Genomic DNA, 19,252 nt, shown 5'->3' on the forward strand with positions numbered 1-19,252 from the left:
CAAGGGTGACCATCTGTGCCATCCAACAAAACGGGCGCAGGTGACCCATTTCGGTCCCAGGAAGAGCTGGAAGGCGGTCCTGTGTTGTGTTGGGGGAGGGGGAAAGACACTGGATATTTGTCTTTGGCCAGACTCGCCAGACCACCCAAACTCGAGCTGCCTGGCGGGGCTCCCTTCCTCCAGTCTTTTTTTTTCTCGAGTGACAAGGGAAGCTCGTGGGACAAGCTAAACAAGCCAGGCCAGCCTAGTCTTCGTAGTGTAGCGGCGGTATGCGGGCCATTGGGGTAGGTATGACCTCCGGGGCCCTGTGGACGACATCCAGTGAGGATCCAGCGGGCATCCAGTGGACATGGGCGGGGGCTTGCGGACCCTCCACCCACTCCAGGGGGATTAACATTACATAAAACCCTCCCATTCTTCTCTTTTCTTTACACATGCGCAACCTGTCATCGACCTCCAGCTTATCTCGGGCCCTCCAAAAAACCGTCTTCAAGTCGAGCCTTGACACACGGAATCCGGGGAAACGCGGGCCTGTGTTGATTTTCCAACCCCCTTTTTCCGTACGGACGCTCGCTCTCTGCCTTGCCTTGCCTTATCGCCGGTCCCAGAAACTCGGATCCTACCCCCATTCCCCAGATTTCAGATTCGAGATTACGCACTGATTGGCGCCATCATCCCTGGTTCCCGAAGCTGTTCCTGAACCAGTCCATCTTGTTCGGAGAATTTTAGCACGAGGGAACTTTGTGAGAGAGAGGAGAAACCGAGACCTGGGGCGTGTCTTGCCATCCCATATCGAAAACTCATTCGCTGTCCCCGCCCAAGCTTTTTCCGAGTGCCGTGGTGCAGCACACGTTGGCACTCAACCCGCATTAGGTTCTTCCCCGAATCCGCTCCTGGGCAGGCCCCGCATCAACAAAGACTCACCACTACCAACCACTACCGGAACCCCCCCTGCCGAGCCCTCTACACTACCTACCTACATACTACGGCGTACCTTGCACAAGAGTCACAGTCACAGACGCTCAACACGCACAATCTCACTGGCAGAACAAACAACGTCTGCCAGTGCAACTAATTCTGTACAATCAGGAAAGGAAGAAGGACATGGCAGACAAGATGTCTATCGATAAGCACGATCCCACCAAAGACGATAGTGAAGACTCGCAGATGGAGTCTAGTCCCGAGAGAGAAAGAGAGGGAGAGGCACCTGGTGGTGAGGCCAATGGCCAAAATACAGGTACCTCAACGAAAACCGTTGTTCCCCAAGAAAACCAACAGCCCAAGCGCAAAGGCGGCCGCAAGCCTGTAAGATCCTGACTTCTTTCTTTTCTTGTTTTGGTCTTGTTTTATTTTTGTTTTCATTCTTTCATTTTGTTTATTTTTCTGTTACTTTTTTGTTATTTTGTCTTTTCTTCTTGTGGACACAAGTAGTGATGAATAACATCCTAACATATGTATAGATCTACGCCACGTCCGAGGAACGGAAGCAGAGGAACCGTCAGGCTCAAGCTGCATTCCGTGAGCGCAGGACTGAGTACATCAAGCAACTTGAAGATGCTATCCGCACCCACGAGCAAAACCTTGCCAACCTGCAGGCTGCTCACCGACATGCCGCTGACGAATGCCTGATGCTTCGTTACAAGAATTCGCTTTTGGAGCGCATCCTCCTTGAGAAAGGTACCTTTGTCTTCGACTTTCCCATGTTCGGGTTGTTTGTTTACACCCCTTTTTGGGGGGCCTTCCTCACCAATATTGATTTGCTAACTCTACCTACCCTCCTTTTCAGGCATCGATGTTCAAGCCGAGCTCCAAGCCAAGACGGGCAGTCCAAATCTTGGACCTACTCATATGCCCCAGAACTTGGTACAGCAGCCGCCGATTCAGCGGGCTCTCCTGAACAGACACCATGCCCGCAGATCGCAGTCGAGCATCGCTCCTAAACTCGAACCCGGGATTCCTATCTCTCCCCTGCCGCCTCCGGTTCATTCTCACGCATCAGCTCTATCGCCCAAGAGTCGGCCAACACCACTATCGCATTCGGCCTCACCATCAACAACAGCAACCTTTGGTTCCCATAACGGCGCATCACCGGTCACTTCCGACGGCATGATTCCCCCGATTCGCCCGCATCTCCCACCCGCCTCAGCATTAAAGATCCACCCGCCTTCGCAATTGGGCAACGGAGTGCCCGGCCTAGCTCAGCAACAACGCCAGATGCAGATGCCCGGGCTTCAGCAAGGACAGAACCACATGAGGAACAGCGTTGGCGGAAACACAAATTCGTTCTACCCCACGCCTTCCTTCCAGAATCACATTGAACAACTCGGCAAGCTGACCCGTTTTTCTCTTTCTTCCTTCCCCTTTTCCCCTCTAATAAATCTTTGTCGCCCTAGGCTCATTCCGTAATTCAGAACAGGAGTACGACGCCGCAGCCGAAATGATGGACGACCCCGGCGAGACCCCCGATACTCCAAGCGGACCTGGCCCCTATCCCGGCCAAGCATACGGCGGCGACCCCCAAGCGATGTCACTTTCGTCCCCTGTCACCTCCGGTCCTCAAGGAAACCAGCAGTCACCAATCGAAAACGGCTCTCATCAACAGCATCCTGCGTACCCGCCAATGGCCCAGCTTCTCGACCACCAATACGACTTTGGCGATCCTTTCGGTTTGAGTGCTAGCATGGCTTTTCCGACACAGTTCTCGTTCGACACCAGCAACATGCGGTAGAAGAGACGGAGAGAAAGGAGGATAATGGCATGGCTTAGGGAAAGGAGGTATCGCGGGATGTCATGGGTTTCACCGTTACCCGATTCGACAGACATCTGTTTGGAATTCGACATATTGAAAAATTTCACAAACCGGCACATCACACATAGCCGGGTCAGCAACTGCACAGCAATCGAGAAAGGAGGTTATATAAAAAAACAGGTGGGCACGACGGCCGCTTCGGATGAATGACGACAACGCGAGAAGACAAAACAACAACAAAAGTACGACCGGAAAAGTTAATGTTTTTCAAAGATACCCGTGAAGCATTGAGCACTGGGTATAATTCACAATCAGCGGGTTTTGCCCTCTTTTTATGGGAGAGACAAACCCGTCTCCCCACTCTTTTGTTCCCTCTTTTGGATATTTTTCGAGATTTTGTTTGTGATGGCCACTGGCTTTTGGTGATGCCAGCATGTTTTGATACCTTGTGTGCGTCTGCTTTCACTGTAACTGTACCACAAAACAAAAACGGTGTTCAAAATCGGATACTTTGATTCATATCACAGAAGGAAAAAGGAGTTTTCGCAATCTCATCAAAAAGCATGGTGTTTGGTCCCGGTGTTTGATATGTTCAACTGTCAGTTTCTGTCTGGGCTACCAGCGATTGAGGTTGGAAAATAGGAGGTCAGCGCAGCATGACAATCTACGGAACTGTTGACCAACGAAAAACGCGGGGAGAATACCACGAGACCGTTGAGGCTACGGCAGATGACAAGCCTCGCCATGGGGAGCAGGATGTATTGTTTACATTATCATGAACCTTCTACCTGATGTAAATAGCCATATCAACGTCACCTACCACCAGACAGGATCGTCAGGAAGTACTACTAACCAAAAGTTAAATCGAATCCAAAAGACAGACAAGCTCAATTCTTCACAGGACCACGCCGAACGATTTGCGTGACAAATTTACCTAACCCGCAAGGCCGTAGCCAGGGGCAGCGGAGACGCGTGACCGACGGCTTTGTCATCGGAAGGACGCTCCACATCCAACTCCGCCTCTAGATACGGGCCGGTACTCCATTTGCGTGGTGTAAACGGACCGGTAACAGTCAGTACTAGTGTAGTGTAGTGTAAACCCGACACGACGACACATGGCGCAGATCGACAACAGCTAGGTACTGCAGATAGCGATGATGGGTTGGGATGGTGTGAGACCGCGTGAAAGGTCAAGAAAAGGGCCAAGCGGCTTGGCGGTGAATCTAGATCTAGTTCTTCTGTCGTGCCTGGCGATGTTTTCTTTTCGGGTTGCTTTGGGATGAGTCAAAATAAAAAGGATGGAATTTGTGGTTCCCCTGCGATGGACTTGGAAGTTGAGAAGTTTGAGAAATTTGGGCCGCCTTTCTGTTGTGCGTGATGCCTCGGACTTGGAGTCATTCGATTGATTTGTTCTTGGCTTTTACCTCGCTACTTACTTCCAGGTACTGTGACTACGTATGATGGTTGATAGGAATTAATAGTAGAGAAACGAACCCCCCCCTTTACGATCGAAGGTTTTCCGCATTCATCGAGGTATTCATCTCTCACTTTTCACTTTTTCCCACACCAGTCCCTCCCCCAACTCCATCTCACTCGCAAATCTCATCATCTCCGCGGCGAAGTCGGTCCCTCAAGTGAAAAAAAAAAAAAAAAAAAAAAAAAAAAAAAAAAAAAAAAAAAAAAAAAAAAAAAAAAAAAAAAACAGAAAGAAAAGGAAAGAAAAAGAGAGAGATCGGTAGAGAAAGTCAGGGAAGCCTCGTCCGGGAATAAAGCCGGCTATAGTGCTAGATTTAGTGTGAGAACTTTCCCGTGGACCGCAGCCAGGAGATGGAAATGTTGCTGAGAAGTGAGAACAAAAAAAAAAAAAAAAACACGGTGTGGAGAAACACCGCTTACTTCTAAGGTACAGTAGCCTTCCATGTTCGGTGATAACAACCGAAGAACGGCACTGCATTTACTGCGTAGGTAGGGATCCGCTATCCTAGTCCGCAAGATCTTCAGGTTCTTGTCTTGTCTTGTCGTCCCTCTCATCTACACTAGTGTATCTCTCCACCAAACTTTTCTTCTCCACTGTTTGGGAGCCCGTAGTGCCACTGCCCACCAAAAACTTTTTGCGGCATGTGGACACTGACTGACTGACTGGCGGAGGAGGAGGAGGAGGAGGAGGACAAGAGAGTGGGGATTTCTAACAAAAGCGAGGTAGGTCCGCGGTCCGGTTGATTTGTGGAGAACTGGGTGTGCCCCGGTGGACGACCGGGGCTGAGGACCTACATATGTACACTACGGAGACGGGAACGGGGGCTGATGGAGAACGGGGAACGGTGTGGGGAGGGGGGAACAAAATGACCGCCGGTTGGGATGTGAAAAATACCGGGATGGAGGGGCGTCGGAGGGGCGCCGAGACCGCGAGGGACCATGGAGATATTAGTAGATGGGAGGAGCTGATGAAGGCTCAGTGAGCTAGATACTAAGGTTGGGTGGAGGAGCTTTGGGAGGAGGACAGAACATGGCGAATGGATGACATGTGATGATGTGAGAAAACAAGTGGATGGAAATCGCCGAATTGATGAATGGGAGTTGGGAATGAAAGTAAACAACAGGAACGAGGGTATTGGAAATTCCAGGCGAGTGTGTTCGAAGACTGTTCTGTTGTCAGAGATGTCTGTCTGGAGGCATGGAAGGTCTCAAAGCGAAGCGAATCCGAGCATAACGAGAATGTCCAAGGGAACAGACAGTTTTGTAAACACCTTTCCTCGGTTGGGAGGATGCTTGACGGCTTCAACATAGCTTGGTCGAAGTAAACTCGTTATGGTATTATTCTGTTTTGTGGCAATGATGTAGCAAATACATAGAAGAAGTGTCCCGCAAGATTAATTTGAATTTCGACCTATATCAAACGTGGCGTTAGTGCCGATGGACCTTCGTCGTGTATCAATCGCTGATACTTTCCTTCCACATCCACCAGCTATGTCCTCACATCTGAATGCTATATTGGAACGTCATTATCATTTTTCAATGCGAAAGGACTCGGGAAGTTTTTGTTAATACGTAATATTTAGATAATGGGAAAGACTACCATGTCATATATGTGGGATCAATATAGGTCCCGTCTTTGTTATAGCACGATCCAACACAAGAAGTTAGAAAGCAAAGACATTAGGACAACGAGGAGGAACCTCTAAAAGGGCCATTGCAGTTTAGCAGTTGTCGAGTATCATGGTTTTTCTCAGGACATCTACCAGTCCTTCTCTCGACTTGACAAAACCTGGGCGGTGTCTAGCCCTACAACTAACATTCTATCAATAACAAATCCAAGTGTGCAGTAATGCTGGTCCATTATTAACCGGCTATGGTTCTGAGTTCGGACCTATGGAGACATAACGTTGCGTCTCAACAGGCCGAAGGTTGCATGTGGCCCTAAACAGTTGTTTCCTTTTGATCAGCAGTACATTTCTGCTGATGTCAAGCTCATGATCCTGAGATGATAGTGAGCCTATGTGGTTTGGTTCCCCTGAAGTCACTCCCGCCTGAAAACTGCTGGTTGGGAGATGATACATTGCTGAGCTCAAGGTATCCAGTACACGATCTCCAGTATTTCCCTTTGGTGGTGTTCAGAATCATCCTCAGTCGATATCTCGGACAATGTAGATGGACGCCACGCTGGCTCCACGTGCCGAAAGAAGCTGTGACATATCGGGCGTCTTCAAAAGGTAGGATGGTTCCGTCTGGTCATGTAGCTCACGGGGTAAGCCATGACACATAGATACTCCATTCACGACCAGCATGTTGCCCCTCAACTCCCATGTGTCCCATTTGTAGTGTAAGAAGATCCTGCGAGTTCCGCGTACAAGTCACTGCATAGTCTGGACTGGTCTACCGCGTGATGACCGGTCCGGAAGGAATCATCCCCGGGTTAGGTACGGAACTGGAGTCAAACGGTGGTCTGGGGATCAGCATTGTTGAATTGATTCCAGTGAAACCTCAGTTCCACACCGGAACGCTGCTGCCTGTGGAAGTGTGCATAGTGACTTCTGGTGGAGGCGCCGATGATAGCCGTGTGTAGCCAGTGGACTTCTGTCAGCCCAGCCATCATGACATATCGACTTGCCCTTCAGCAACGCTGGGTTCTATCCGCTGAGCGTTTGGATTTGTATTCTGCACCATGAACCGTTTCCAGAAGAAACGGGATGAGTATGAATGGTACATACTTTCCTGTTCCTCCAGCCTGTCCAGTGTCGAGAGTAGTGTAGAGCCGCAGCGGGAACCCTTCCATGCATCCGCTTCGACAAGGTTCGGGTCGCCATCCTGGCCGTGCCGCTGAGGCGTCACTCGGCACGCTGACCGGTGGTCGCACAAATGTGACAAGCCCACCCTCACGCTTTCATCACTACTACCTCCTACTACCTTTGTTGATTCGGCCCTGATGCTGGGGGAATACTCTGGAAGATCGAATCGTACCCGAAGGCGGGCAGACTTAGTTGAACTCATTTCGAATTCTGGTGGACGGATTGCAGGGCAAGCCGAATGCAGGATGAGTCACACCAAAAGGAACCGTCGATCTCGTCACCAAATGACAAGCTGCCTGCTGTTGGACGACTCTCAAAGTAGGGCGCAGCTCTCTCAACACTCTACTGACCAGTTAAATGATTCCTTTTTGGGAACTTCGTTTGTGTAGCTCCATGTAGAGCCGAGCGGTATTCAGACAAGAGAGATATTCTTTGAAGTCCTCTTTCCAGGCAATCTGGAGTAAATCATGACAAGTATGTGGGCTCAGCTCGAAATTCTTGACCTTGCGCTCACAACGGACGTTGCGAGCATACTGCAAGTGAGTATCGTGAAACTTGGTGAGCTGTTCGTTGTCGGCGGAGGTGTCGAAAATGGGAGTGTCCTTCAAGCCCTTCTTTCTTTTGCTGCTTCGTAGAGCCTGCGGCCTCAATACAGTGTGATATCTTTTTGAGGTTTCAGCCATAGTGCTTGTAGGCGCAAAGTGTCCTACTTCTATGCTTTGTTTGTCAAGACCTCCACATTTGCTGGTTTGAGCGGTTGACATGTGGCTTTTGTATACATATTTGCCTGGTAATAGACTTATTGTCTGCCCGTGAACTAACACTTGTATCAAGCAAGACCTGGGAGGTACACGTTAACGAGATGGGTTTGATTGCAACTTCTACCGACCGGGTTCTCTCCCATTACCCAAAGCCTGAGCTGTGGCTTTCGCTCACAGATGATGTGCTGGCGTGTTTGACACAGTTGACAGAAGTACAAAGTCAGAAGTGCTTCATAGCAGCCTCCTCAAACATCCCTTGCCAATATCCAAGAGTAGGTGCATAATGTGGCTCAAACCTATACATGAATGATCGACAAAACTCCCGTCCTCAATACAGATTTCGTGAACAGGACGACTCCTACCGTCAACGACTCATGTGGCTGCCCCGGTGTTTCAGAGTGTTGTGGACTTTGCATAGCCTGAGAACTACACATCAGCTCAAAATGAAGCAAATCTGTCATGCCAAACAATGGCGACCAGGCTAGATAATGCTTCTTATCCAGTACATGCCCTGACTTTCTTTGGCAACGCCGTGGAGACATTCTTAGTTGTCAAGAAACACAGAGACACGCTTTTTAAAACAACGCCTGTAAGTTGACTTCAAACAATATGCCATGACTAACACGAAAGACTCGATTTTGGGTGGAAAGCAAGACACGAGAAATGCGGTAAAATCGTGAAAACGAAGATGAAGAGAGAAACAAATTGCAGAGCTACACAGTAAAGAGGGAAGTCGACTTGCATATTGATCATAATGTAATGGCTCTCCGTGGCTTATTATCCGTACAATAACGGGATTAGTTGATATAGATATCTCAACTTAATTAACCTACAGCAAAGAGACATTTGCTGATGGCCGTCTTTCATTCTTGAAGCGAGGACATGACTCTGAATGTGGTAGAGGGGATGGATTTTGCAGGTGTATGTCCATCTCCGCCTCGAAGGGCCACGAGAAGTAAACAGGTGCGTTGAAAAGGTGATCCTCAATTCAAGAATTCAGCATCCACTGGCAACTGCTTCAACTGGCGAAAGGTACTCGTCCTAATATAGTTGCCGTTTGAGCTTAAGCACCACAGCGTCCACTCTGTGCCATGACTGTGAAATGCAAACCAACGGGTGAGTCCATCCAGAACCACACTTGTGGAAACGCATGCAGAGTCGCTGTGACTTGAGAGTGATGCGGTTCAACAGACATGCGAAATCTGTACAACGTCCGACACTTTTGTATATCATGGCATATGAAAGATCTTTCCAGAGAATATTTGAAAGGAAGTGAGATATAAGTAGGAGTTGAAGAGAAAAAAAAGGTGAAAGATCCAGGCTGCATATCAAACTGCTCAAGTGGCCCGTGATGACCCTCTCCAACGTGGCCGTGGTCAAGCGCCTGTTGGCAAGCGTCAAACACAGCAACCAAAGAAATTCCTCTCCGAGAAAGACATGACGTCCGGTGTCTAACAGCACGACGGCAATGTGTGCCTTCTTCGCATGAAGTCCGTTGACAGGAAGTCCGGGGTACTTGAGGCAGGTCCGATCTCATAGAATGCTGTCACCTCGGCAGGAATGCGTCAACTTGGCATATAAAGCGGCAGCTTCCGTCAGGTGTTTGTGACGGATGTGTTTCCAGTCGTTTGTTTACCTTGGTGACGATGATGTCTAGTGAGTGGTTGTCGTCGCGACTGCAAACACTCTGCCAAGACTTGCCGGATTGGTAGCAAAGCTCAAACAGGCAAAGTTACGGCGTGTACGGATCGATACGCACGTCACATTGGTAACAAAGGGCAGGCAGCGTGCAAAGTGGTAGCCCTAACCACCAATAACAGCGGCGCACTGAAATTTCACCAAAAAGCCAAAACGGCAGTCAAAGTTGGAAGCGGGGAACAGCGGCAAAGAGGGCCAGAGCAGGGCCTTGGAGGGGAGATTTGGTGCAGGTTGGCGGGGCACGAGCGTCTCTGTGATCCGTGCCACTGCCAAAACCTGGTCCGAGCTCCCTGTGGCCCGGGAGGGATTTGCCAAAATCTTTTACGACACCACAGCGAGCATCAGACGTCGTTGTCGCTGTCGTCCGCCCCCCTACCCAACCCCGTCTAGAAGAAGCGCATTGAGTCAGGCCAACGTCCTGTCAAGCGCAAAGATGTCGGTCGCTTCCAAGGTGTGTTTATCTCTCTCCCCGTCAATCTCCGAAATGGCCGGTTTTACGGTCGGCCGAGAGCTGCATGCTGTGCAGCGGATATGGATGACCCGTGGTTGGACCTCGCCGTGAAATGAAACTGAGAGCTTCATTTTGTTTTCGAGCGAGTCCGCCAACACCGGCTCCTTGCGACAATTTGGGATCCGAAAGAGGAGGGAGGCTTGAGAATGGGGATCCAGACGCACAGCGAGCAGCAGCCGGCCACCACCGCGAAAATCTAGAGCTCAAGACAGCAAGAAACTGACCGATTGCGATTTTTTTCTCTACAGAACCTGTTCGATCTGCTCGGTTGGTTGCCCACCCTCCTGTGAAATACGAAACCCACGCGACGGCACACTCGAAATTGGCAGGGCGAGGAGGAACATTGAAAACCGCAATCCAAGGAACCACCAATACTGACGGATCGATTGTTTTCATTCAGGCAACGACGTGGAGGATAACACCGCTCCCGCCGCCCCTGCTAAGATCGTCGAGAAGACCTCGACCCACACCACCAAGCGCAACTCCGATGGCGTCGCTCCCAGCAAGGCCCCCGCTCAGGGCTCTGGCCGTCGCTCTAACTTGACCGGCAACGAGGCCGGTATGTTGATCATCCAACATGCTAACCATGGCTACCCTCTCAACTGACATCTTCGGTCCCAGCTTTCCGCGACCGTAACGCCGGCAGCGACCGCAACCGTGGCAAGCCCACTGAGGAGGGTGCTGCTCGTGGTCCCCGCGGCGGCGCTAACGCCCGCGTCCGCGGTGGTCGCGGTGGCCGTCACCCCCGTAACACCTCGGATGACCGCCACTCTAAGTCCATCCCCTCGTATGTTCCGGTCAAGCAATTTCTAGCCACAGGCACCTCCGTCCACTAACACCCTGACTAGCGGATCCGAGAAGCAGGCTGCCCTTTCCTGGGGCGCCACCGAGGGCCAGGCCGAGCTGAAGGATGAGCAGGCCGCCGAGGAGATCGCCAAGACTGAGCAGAAGGAGGCCACCACCGAGGGTGAGGCCGCCGCTGAGGCTATCCCCGAGGAGGAGGAGGAGAAGCACGTCTCCTACTCTGAGTACCTCGCCCAGCTCGCTGAGAAGAAGGCCGCTCTCGAGGCCGAGGCCGCCCTCAAGGTCCGCAAGGCCAACGAGGGTGTCGTTGAGGACAAGAAGTGGGCCAACGCCAAGCCCCTCAAGAAGGATGAGACCGAGGAGTTCATCGCTGGCTCCGCCGGCAAGAAGCAGCGCGAGCGTGAGCGCAAGGTCAAGCAGGTCCTCGAGATCGACCAGCGTTTCGTCGAGCCCGAGCGTCCCGCTCGTGGTGGTGCTCGCGGCGGCCGTGGTGGTCCCCGTGGCGATGCCGGCCGTGGCCGTGGCGCTCCCCGCGGTGCTGCCCGTGGTGCTGCCCGTGGCGGTGCCCCCCGCTCCGAGAACAAGGCTGCTCCCATCAACCCCAACGATGAGTCTGCCTTCCCCAGCCTCGGCAACTAAATGCCTTTCAATATCGGCATAACGACCATACATCGAAGCCAGACTATTCAGTCACACGGCCCCCCTTTATCTTCTCTTCGAGGCGGCAATGTCAGAATCAGGATGGCGGCGGTTTGGGATAAAAAAAGCAGCCAGCATGGGGTCGGTGTTCGTCTGTTTGGTTGCATTCACCTTTAGCGGAAAAGTGGTTTCATGAACACCGGAACCGTGAAAGAGGTTTTCCTTATCTGTCCACCACTTACCGCGGAATCGAACAAAGTAAAACTGTTCAAGCTCGAAAGTTGAAATTGCGCGCGTTCGTATGACTTGGTTCCTCTCCGTATCTATCCCCTTTCCTTCCTTGCATGAACGTTATACCTAGGATATATTCTTTTTTTTTCTTTTTACCCGGTTCAAACCGCAGACAAAGGATGGGATGGCAACCATCTAGAGGGCAAAAAGACACACACGCTATAGTCTAGGTGGCACTATGACATAGCTCGACCATCGCAAGGTCGTAAGAATGGACATAAGACAGGCTTGTTTTGGATTAGCACCCAATATGGCATCTGGCAAAGGGCATCAGGCAGAGCAGCAATGTCAAAACAAGTGTTTTGGATTCCTCTGGCAAAGGCACAACAAGCTGACACTGATCCGTGACTCGTATTCAACATTGTGTTGGTTGTTTAAGTGCACTTCTGATGTCTCACTGGACAAGTGAAGTTTTTGCTGCACCGTGATCTTGAACTGACTGGTCGCCATAGGTACACAATAAGATGGATAATCACTGACCCTGATATTGACACACAAATAGTAGACATTTTGATTCCCATCTCAAGCTTCGAACTCGGCGGTTCTTATTAACCACCCATTCGCTATCACTTAGGTCCAGGTAAACAGACCACTCTTTTATGTTCCTTTCTGTCTTGTAACAAACACCCTCTCCATCACAATCCCATGATTGCTTATCCATATTACAGCTGCCATACTATACGTAACATGACCTGTACTTTCCTCTTCCATGACAACACTATCTATCTACCTTCAATTCCACAAACCTCCAGCCTACCCGCCCACTCCCAGTATGTATATCCTCAACCTCAACCCCGAGATACCCTCCATCATCCACATGCTCCGAGGACATGACACTGCCGGAGAACTCATACTGGCTTTCATATCTCGGACAAGGACGAATCTATAGAGGCTTGGAACCCCATACTCAGTCCGACTTTGCACATCACCCAAGTAAGTGGTAATACACAATCCATTTGCGAGAGACCCAGTGATAAAGTTTCCCATTTGCTTCCTCACGATAGATGATTCTAGATCCTTGAATTCAACTCTGACATCCTGCATCTAGTTACATGCGCGCATCTGTACGTTTGATGCTCTATGTCGGTGGTACAGGCTCGTACAGAGTACTTGCATAATAAGCCCTACTTGTATGTACAGCTAGGTGCCTGAAACTTGAAGAACCTAAGTTTCTCGATTGAGGGATTATTCGGTACGTACTCGACCGAAGGTTGGAATGTCGTCTTCAGTTCCCTGGAATAGACTAGGCAGTGATTGAGATTCCGGTAGTTGGGTCGGTGAGAGTCCACGGAGCACGTCGTGTCACTCTATATTATGTCTTTCCTTGTCTGTTCTCTTTTTTTTCTCCAGGATTATGTGTTGCAAACTTGGAGAGTGGAAGGTTTGGTTCTCGGGAGATGCTAGTTTCATATGAAGATGGGAAAAGATAGTTGGATGTAGAAACTAAAGAGTGAGTCACCATGTGCCTGGAAGATTAGCAGTACTCGATCGCGGCTTCAACGGCAGTCATGCAACAGTTAACATTCCCTTAAGCATAAATAATACATATTCGCGGCAATAAGCATACATCATAACCATCATCAACGACTTCCACCCTCCCCCTATCCTCGCCCACCTGGATCACACAACCCTACAACCACCATAACATTCAAAAGCCACTCGGCACCTGATGCCCATATATCACTACTCCCCCCCTCTTCCTCTTAAACCCAAACCTTCCCGCATCAATCCCCAAACTAACCACCAACCAAACTACATTGAACCCAGCCATCATATAGAACGGCGTCCCCGTGCTCCACACATCGAACCCGTACCCGCCCGCCTTCGTCAGCAACAAGATGGCCGCGCCTCCGCACCACGAGTATACTCCCGCCACGGACCCCTTCAGCCTCACTCTTGACACCGTATCCTCTGGCAAAGCCCCCGGATTTTCTAAAAGAGGTGCTGTCTCGTTGCGGCTATCAGCCGGTTCAGTAACAGTAGCTACTTCGCTGTCCCTGTCGACGCGGTGCGGATGCGTGATCACGTTGACTACGTCCACCTTCAGCACGCCGCGTCCTAGCGAACCCAAGCTGCAGACGATGGCGCCAATTTGGCTGATGCCGATAAGTGCAGCGAGGAAGAAGACGACAGGACTGCCGCCCCGCCCATCCTTGTCTTTGTACTCGGGGCTTTTAAGGTGGGGGAAGGCAATGTAGCCGGCGATGCCAAAGGTGGTGGCTACGATGATGGGATAATTGAGTCTATTCTGCTTGGTGAACTTGCGGCTAGAGAGGTAACCGAAAAGAGGAGCGCAGAGGAGACCCATTAGTTGGGCGACGCCCGTGAGGATGGAGGAGAGGATGTAAGCCTGGCGGCATTCCTTTTTCAGCTCCGGGGAAGGGTCGTTGGGCGAGCCTTGGCAGAAGCCGTTGCGGATGAAGAAGGCGTTGATGAAGAGGGGCATGAAGAGCGAGATTGCGACGGTGGAAGCGCGGGCAACGAAGCCGCCTAGGTAGCCGAGGGCGATGTCGGAGTCGGTGAGGCCGAGCCGGATGGAGTCGCGGAGGAGGTGCAGGTAGGGGTAGACTTGTTTGGAGGAGTAAGGTGCTGAGTGGTCGTCGGTTCGGCGCTTGAGCCCGAAGAGGGTCCGGAATCCTTTGCCTTCTTCACCCTTGATGCCGCGGAGACCGAAGAAGACGAAGATGGCGACGAGGAAGGAGACGAGGCCGACGACGTAGTAACTGTACTGGACGGCTTGACCAACAGTGACGCCCTTGATGTGTCCAAACCGTGCCGGTAGAGGGAGGAAGAGCGAAAGAGCGACGAGGGCACCGCACCCTGTGAAGAGCCCTACGTAGCCAGCCAGCGCGGACGGCTTCCCACGTCCTTCGGGTTTCCCTTGGGTGCCATCAAATCTGAAGCCAGCTTCGGAGGTGCTGTGATCGCGGAACCGATCAGGGGTAATGGTAACCTCAGAAGCCACTGACGGTGTTATGCTATGCCTTGGGTTCAGAGGGGGGTTCTCGACAACATCTGTTTGCGCCTGAGTCTCGTCGGACAACGAAGGGAGGATTGCCGTAACCATGGTCGCCCTTTGTCACCAATGATAATTAGCTATTGTCGTGGAACGCCGTGCTGAACATTACTTACGCAGCGGTAGCTCCGACAGCAAAGAAAATCCTCGCCAACAGCAACTGCGGGTACACATTCGTTGCCTGAACAAACACCAGCAGCGAGAGTCCAATAATTGCATAGCCGGTGACAGCAACATGTCTTACCCCGACACGATCAGACACCAGACCCCAGATAGGGCAGGCAATCAAGGCGACAATTTCATCAACGAAGCCGAGGGTACCGACGATGTCACCGACGCCATGCTTGACGCCGATCAAGTCGGTGATGACAAAGGAGACGCTGCTGTTGAGGAAGACGAGGAAGGAAATGCTGAAGAGGCAGATGCCCAAGAGGTAGGTCAGGGCTTGGAGAGGGGTCGTCGATGAGGAGAATGGGAGATGGCGGAGGAGAAAGGCACCGAAGTCGAAGGGCTGGCCGGGTCGGCCATCGGTTGGAGCCATTGTGTGGGTTCTTTGATATGGTCTGTTTTGGTGTTTAGGTAGTCTAAGTGCTGGGATTCCTATCTGGGCTGGCTAAGCAACCTAAGAGTGTTGATGGTTCGTCGATGTGTTTTGCTTCACATCGGTCCAATGTCACACGGTTTGTGTGGTCGTATTCTTCGAGGAAACGAAGCTTACAACGGCACTGATGGAAGTTCAAGCATATCAAACAAATGTGGAATCACGAGTTATCGATTGCAACAAGGGAAGAAAGAGGTCGGAAGGGAGGAGAGTGGAAGCAGCATCGCGGAAACTGATGACGGCGCTGGCGTCAGTTGCGCCCATCCAAGGAATCATCGACCGGGGAATACAGCCAATTAGAAGAGCCCAATCCCGATTTACATATGTACACTACAACCCTGTCGCTATCAGGGCATTTGGCTCGTGCAACCCTCGTGCAACCCTTGGGTTCAGTTTTGGACCGCGTCTGGCCGCCGCGCTGCGACATCTGCCCGCCCCGCAATCCGGTTCAGAGCCCCTCCTCCGCCGGTGTTCGTCTTTTTTCCCCATCAACTTCTGGCCTCGGGGCAAAACGACATGAAATGACATGAATTGGCTACTTACGGTGCCAGATACAGAATCCCGTCTGACTGTCTGTCGTCTTGTGTCGTTTCCTCACACTACTCACTATGTAGTCCGCCCAGTCAGCCAGTACACATGCATTGTAGTGTACAAAAATGCAGGCGGGACAGTGATACGGCACATCATCTGGGGTCCCGTTCCGGGGTCCTGAATCGAGACCGGGATACCTGGCCGTCCCCGAGATCGGGATCCGCTTTATTTTTGCCGCGACCGGGGCAAGATAACAAAACCCTCTTGTCGAAGGAGAGTTGATAGTTTGTTTCAAGCAGGAGTCATACACCGCTTTGCTTTTATTTCCATTTCGGTCTTCGTTCTCGTTCTTTATTACTTTTCTCTGTTCTTGTTTTGAAGTTCATTTTGTTTGTTTGTTTGTTCTTCTCCGACATCGTCGCCGTCGAGCCGCCCGTCAGACAAAACACAAAGTGTCTTCAATCTCTTCTTGTCGCAAAGAGAGCGCACTATTCACGCCATCAAACACTCCTTGACAACACACCGTCTTCGACCCATCCCAGAGCACAAATAACCATGTCCGCCTCTCTGCCCGGCGCGCGCGCGCTTCCCGACTCGCAGTATGACTTGAGCACCTACTGGGGCCGCGTCAGGCATACCGCTGGTCTTACCGATCCGAGGTGAGCATAACCGCACCTAAACTGGGGATGGGACTACAAGGAGGGAGGAAGGAGGGACCGGAAGAGGGGGCCGTACATGCTGCTTAGATGACGCATTTGCGACCTCCTGTTGGCGCAAACTTTGGAGCAATAAAGGGCTGGATTCAGAACGGGACAAAGAATGTTTTGCTAACGTGCGCGCCATATTCGCAGGACGCTTCTCGTTGGCAATGCCGGTCTCGAGCAAGCCAAGCAGCTCCTCGTCTCCTACAAGCAGGGACAGATCAAGTCCATGACGCCCGACTTGTGGCAGGCCAAGAAGCTCGTCGACTCTACTCTCCATCCCGGTATGCTTCATCCGCCGACATACTCCTGGACGCATGCTGCGTCGACATACCTGTAACCTAAGTCATTAGGAGGGGAAAAGACACGTAGGCTTACAAAAATGACACAGATACCGGAGAAAAGGTCTTTCTCCCCTTCCGCATGTCCTGCTTCGTCCTTTCCAATTTGGTCGTAACAGCCGGCATGTTGACCCCTGGCCTTGGTGTAAGTTGAAAACACTTCCCCTTCCCTACCTCTTTCTCCCTACATCTTCCTCTTGCTAACTCTTTTCCACAACCAGAACCGCGGCACCATCGCCTGGCAAATAGCCAACCAATCCCTCAACGTTGCCATCAACTACTCCAACGCCAACAAGTCTTCGCCCCTCAGCTGGTCCAAGATCGCCCAGTCCTACTTCCTTGCCGTCGGCGCCTCCTGCGGCGTGGCCGTCGGTCTCAACAGCGTTGTCCCGCGCCTCAAGTCGCTGGCGCCCTCGACCCGTTTGATTCTCAGCCGTCTGGTTCCGTTTGCCGCCGTCGCCTCGGCCGGTGCCCTCAACGTCTTCCTCATGCGCGGCGAGGAGATGCGTACGGGTATCGACGTGTACCCGGTCCTGTCGGCCGCCGACAAGGCCAAGCTGGTCGCGGAGGGCAAGGGCGAAGGAGACGTGGAGAGCCTGGGTAAGAGCAAGAAGGCGGCGACGATTGCCGTGGCGGAGACGGCCGTCAGCAGAGTGCTCAACAGCAGCCCGATCATGGTTATCCCTCCTCTTGTGCTGGTTAGGCTCCAGGCTACCCAGTGGTTGAAGAGGAACCCGAGGTACACGACCCCGATTAACCTCGGTCTGATCTTGGTGACCAGCTATGCCGTGTTGCCGTTGGCGCTGGCGGCGTTCCCCCAGATGCAGAAGATCGAGGCGGATAGGCTGGAGGGAGAGTTCAAGGGCCGTGGTGGTCAGGATGGCTTGGTTGTTTTCAACCGTGGCATCTAAGAGGCGGCGAAGGGGAGCGGGCGGGTTCTGGTGGGATGCCTCTGTCTTGAAGATGGAGGACCGTGGAGAAGTGTGCACACAATGGGCGGCATAGCCTTGGAGTTTTCTTGTTCATATGGCAGCGGCAGCGGCGAAAGACGGCGGCGATATCCTGAAAAGCTATGTTGATTTGGTCAGTTCTTTTTTTCTGCTTCCTTGCCTCTGCCCTTCTCCGTTTGGTTGTGTTGTTCTCTCTTTTGCATTGTGGGTTTTTTCGCGTTGCTCCTGTTTCCCTTTGCTTGATGTCATAGCAATGGCTTTTTGGTCATCAAGAGGTGGGTCCTATAACCTCCTCCTCCATGCCCCAAGATACTAGTTGCGGACCCGTTGGCCAGGCATCTTTTTGACAGCCCTCGGATGTTCCCCCTTGGGTTCGGTTTCGTGGAGTTTGATCACTACAGGTATGCATGTCCAATACCGCTACAAGCTGACAATGCTGATAGCACCGGATGCAGCTAGGGCAGAGTCCAGGGCTTTACCTAGGGTCCGGCACCCGTACGCTACCTAACCTCATTCTCCTATTTCCATGACGCACACTTACAAAGGCCGTCACCCTCAAAAGAAAGCAACTTTTTCTTCGGAGCCTCTCCAAAAATCTTTCCGCAGTGCGTTTTTGTCATTCCGACTTATTTTTCTCGAAAGCAATGGGCTTTATCTCCTCCAGTTACCGGCTGGTTTTCACCGAGGTTCGGCTTACCTTGCTATGACTGCTCTTCAAACTTGGTCAATGACCACTGAGTAGCTCCTTGCCTCCGCCTTGACCCAGTAATGCTCTGTATCACCTCACCCGATGTTACTCCTCTTCTCTTTACAAGCTACAAGTTGTGCTTCGTGGCACTGCTTGGTTACTTGACACTGCTTGACATGCTTTTGCCGTGCTTCAGTCAGTTCCTTGCTTCATCGTCTCCTCACTGCAAAGTTGGGCCTGCGGCCTGGGCAGGTTGAACTGTTAACGGTTTTGGTTGGCCTTGGTCGTGTCATCGATAAGGTATCCCGACGCCAGGTGGCGCTGTCCAACCGATTGGTAATGCCCCTGAGATGCCGCAGGTTAGGCCAAGCTGGCCTTTTTCTTCAAATCTCTTGTTTGTAAAATCTTGAAACATCATGGTCGTGGTCGATTTTCGTGGTTTATCAACCGTCGGATGAAGGGCCTGTAGTCGGCAAGGCCCTGAAATTGAGGTGACCTGGAGCTATACGACCATCTGCGAGTGCTGCTGAGCTACAGCAGCAAGTTTTGTTGAGCATCTTACAAATCCCCTTTTACAACTGCCATGGCTGTTGAGTTTCGTGTTATAGCCACCGCCATGGAAGATCATCGACTTGACCTGGCCTTGGGCCTCGACTTGCATCGCGACCGGGCTTGGACCTGATTA

At 51.6% G+C, this 19,252-nt stretch overlaps 4 protein-coding genes across 4 annotated transcripts; 3 read left to right on the plus strand and 1 right to left on the minus strand.

The window, feature by feature from the left end:
* Positions 1-1,104: 1,104 nt before the first annotated feature.
* On the plus strand, positions 1,105-2,728 carry B0T23DRAFT_314382 (uncharacterized protein; the record flags this gene model as incomplete). Its single annotated transcript, XM_062834794.1, has 4 exons — positions 1,105-1,305; positions 1,461-1,677; positions 1,787-2,338; positions 2,394-2,728. The coding sequence occupies 4 exons, from the start codon at positions 1,105-1,107 to the stop codon at positions 2,726-2,728; spliced, it is 1,305 nt and encodes a 434-aa protein (XP_062694253.1).
* A 6,717-nt stretch (positions 2,729-9,445) lies between these two features.
* Positions 9,446-11,716, plus strand: B0T23DRAFT_440401 (Stm1-domain-containing protein; the record flags this gene model as incomplete). Its single annotated transcript, XM_062840727.1, has 7 exons — positions 9,446-9,452; positions 9,509-9,564; positions 9,643-9,945; positions 10,254-10,272; positions 10,406-10,564; positions 10,627-10,792; positions 10,854-11,716. The coding sequence occupies 7 exons, from the start codon at positions 9,446-9,448 to the stop codon at positions 11,446-11,448; spliced, it is 1,305 nt and encodes a 434-aa protein (XP_062694254.1). The 3' UTR covers positions 11,449-11,716.
* A 1,512-nt stretch (positions 11,717-13,228) lies between these two features.
* Positions 13,229-15,389, minus strand: B0T23DRAFT_118784 (uncharacterized protein). Its single transcript, XM_062832000.1, has 2 exons — positions 14,872-15,389; positions 13,229-14,813 (listed from the first exon to the last, which is right to left on the minus strand). Exons 1-2 carry the CDS (start codon positions 15,294-15,296, stop codon positions 13,388-13,390), a joined length of 1,851 nt encoding a protein of 616 aa, XP_062694255.1. The 5' UTR covers positions 15,297-15,389; the 3' UTR covers positions 13,229-13,387.
* Positions 15,390-16,255: 866 nt separating this feature from the next.
* On the plus strand, positions 16,256-18,123 carry B0T23DRAFT_118899 (Tricarboxylate/iron carrier). The gene is made up of 4 exons (XM_062832001.1): positions 16,256-16,546; positions 16,739-16,872; positions 16,980-17,074; positions 17,151-18,123. Exons 1-4 carry the CDS (start codon positions 16,443-16,445, stop codon positions 17,838-17,840), a joined length of 1,023 nt encoding a protein of 340 aa, XP_062694256.1. The 5' UTR covers positions 16,256-16,442; the 3' UTR covers positions 17,841-18,123.
* The last annotated feature ends 1,129 nt before the right edge of the window (positions 18,124-19,252 follow it).

This window comes from Neurospora hispaniola, assembly GCF_033458365.1.
Source record: "Neurospora hispaniola strain FGSC 10403 chromosome Unknown B0T23scaffold_3, whole genome shotgun sequence".
In the NCBI taxonomy this organism is placed as follows: domain Eukaryota; kingdom Fungi; phylum Ascomycota; class Sordariomycetes; order Sordariales; family Sordariaceae; genus Neurospora; species Neurospora hispaniola.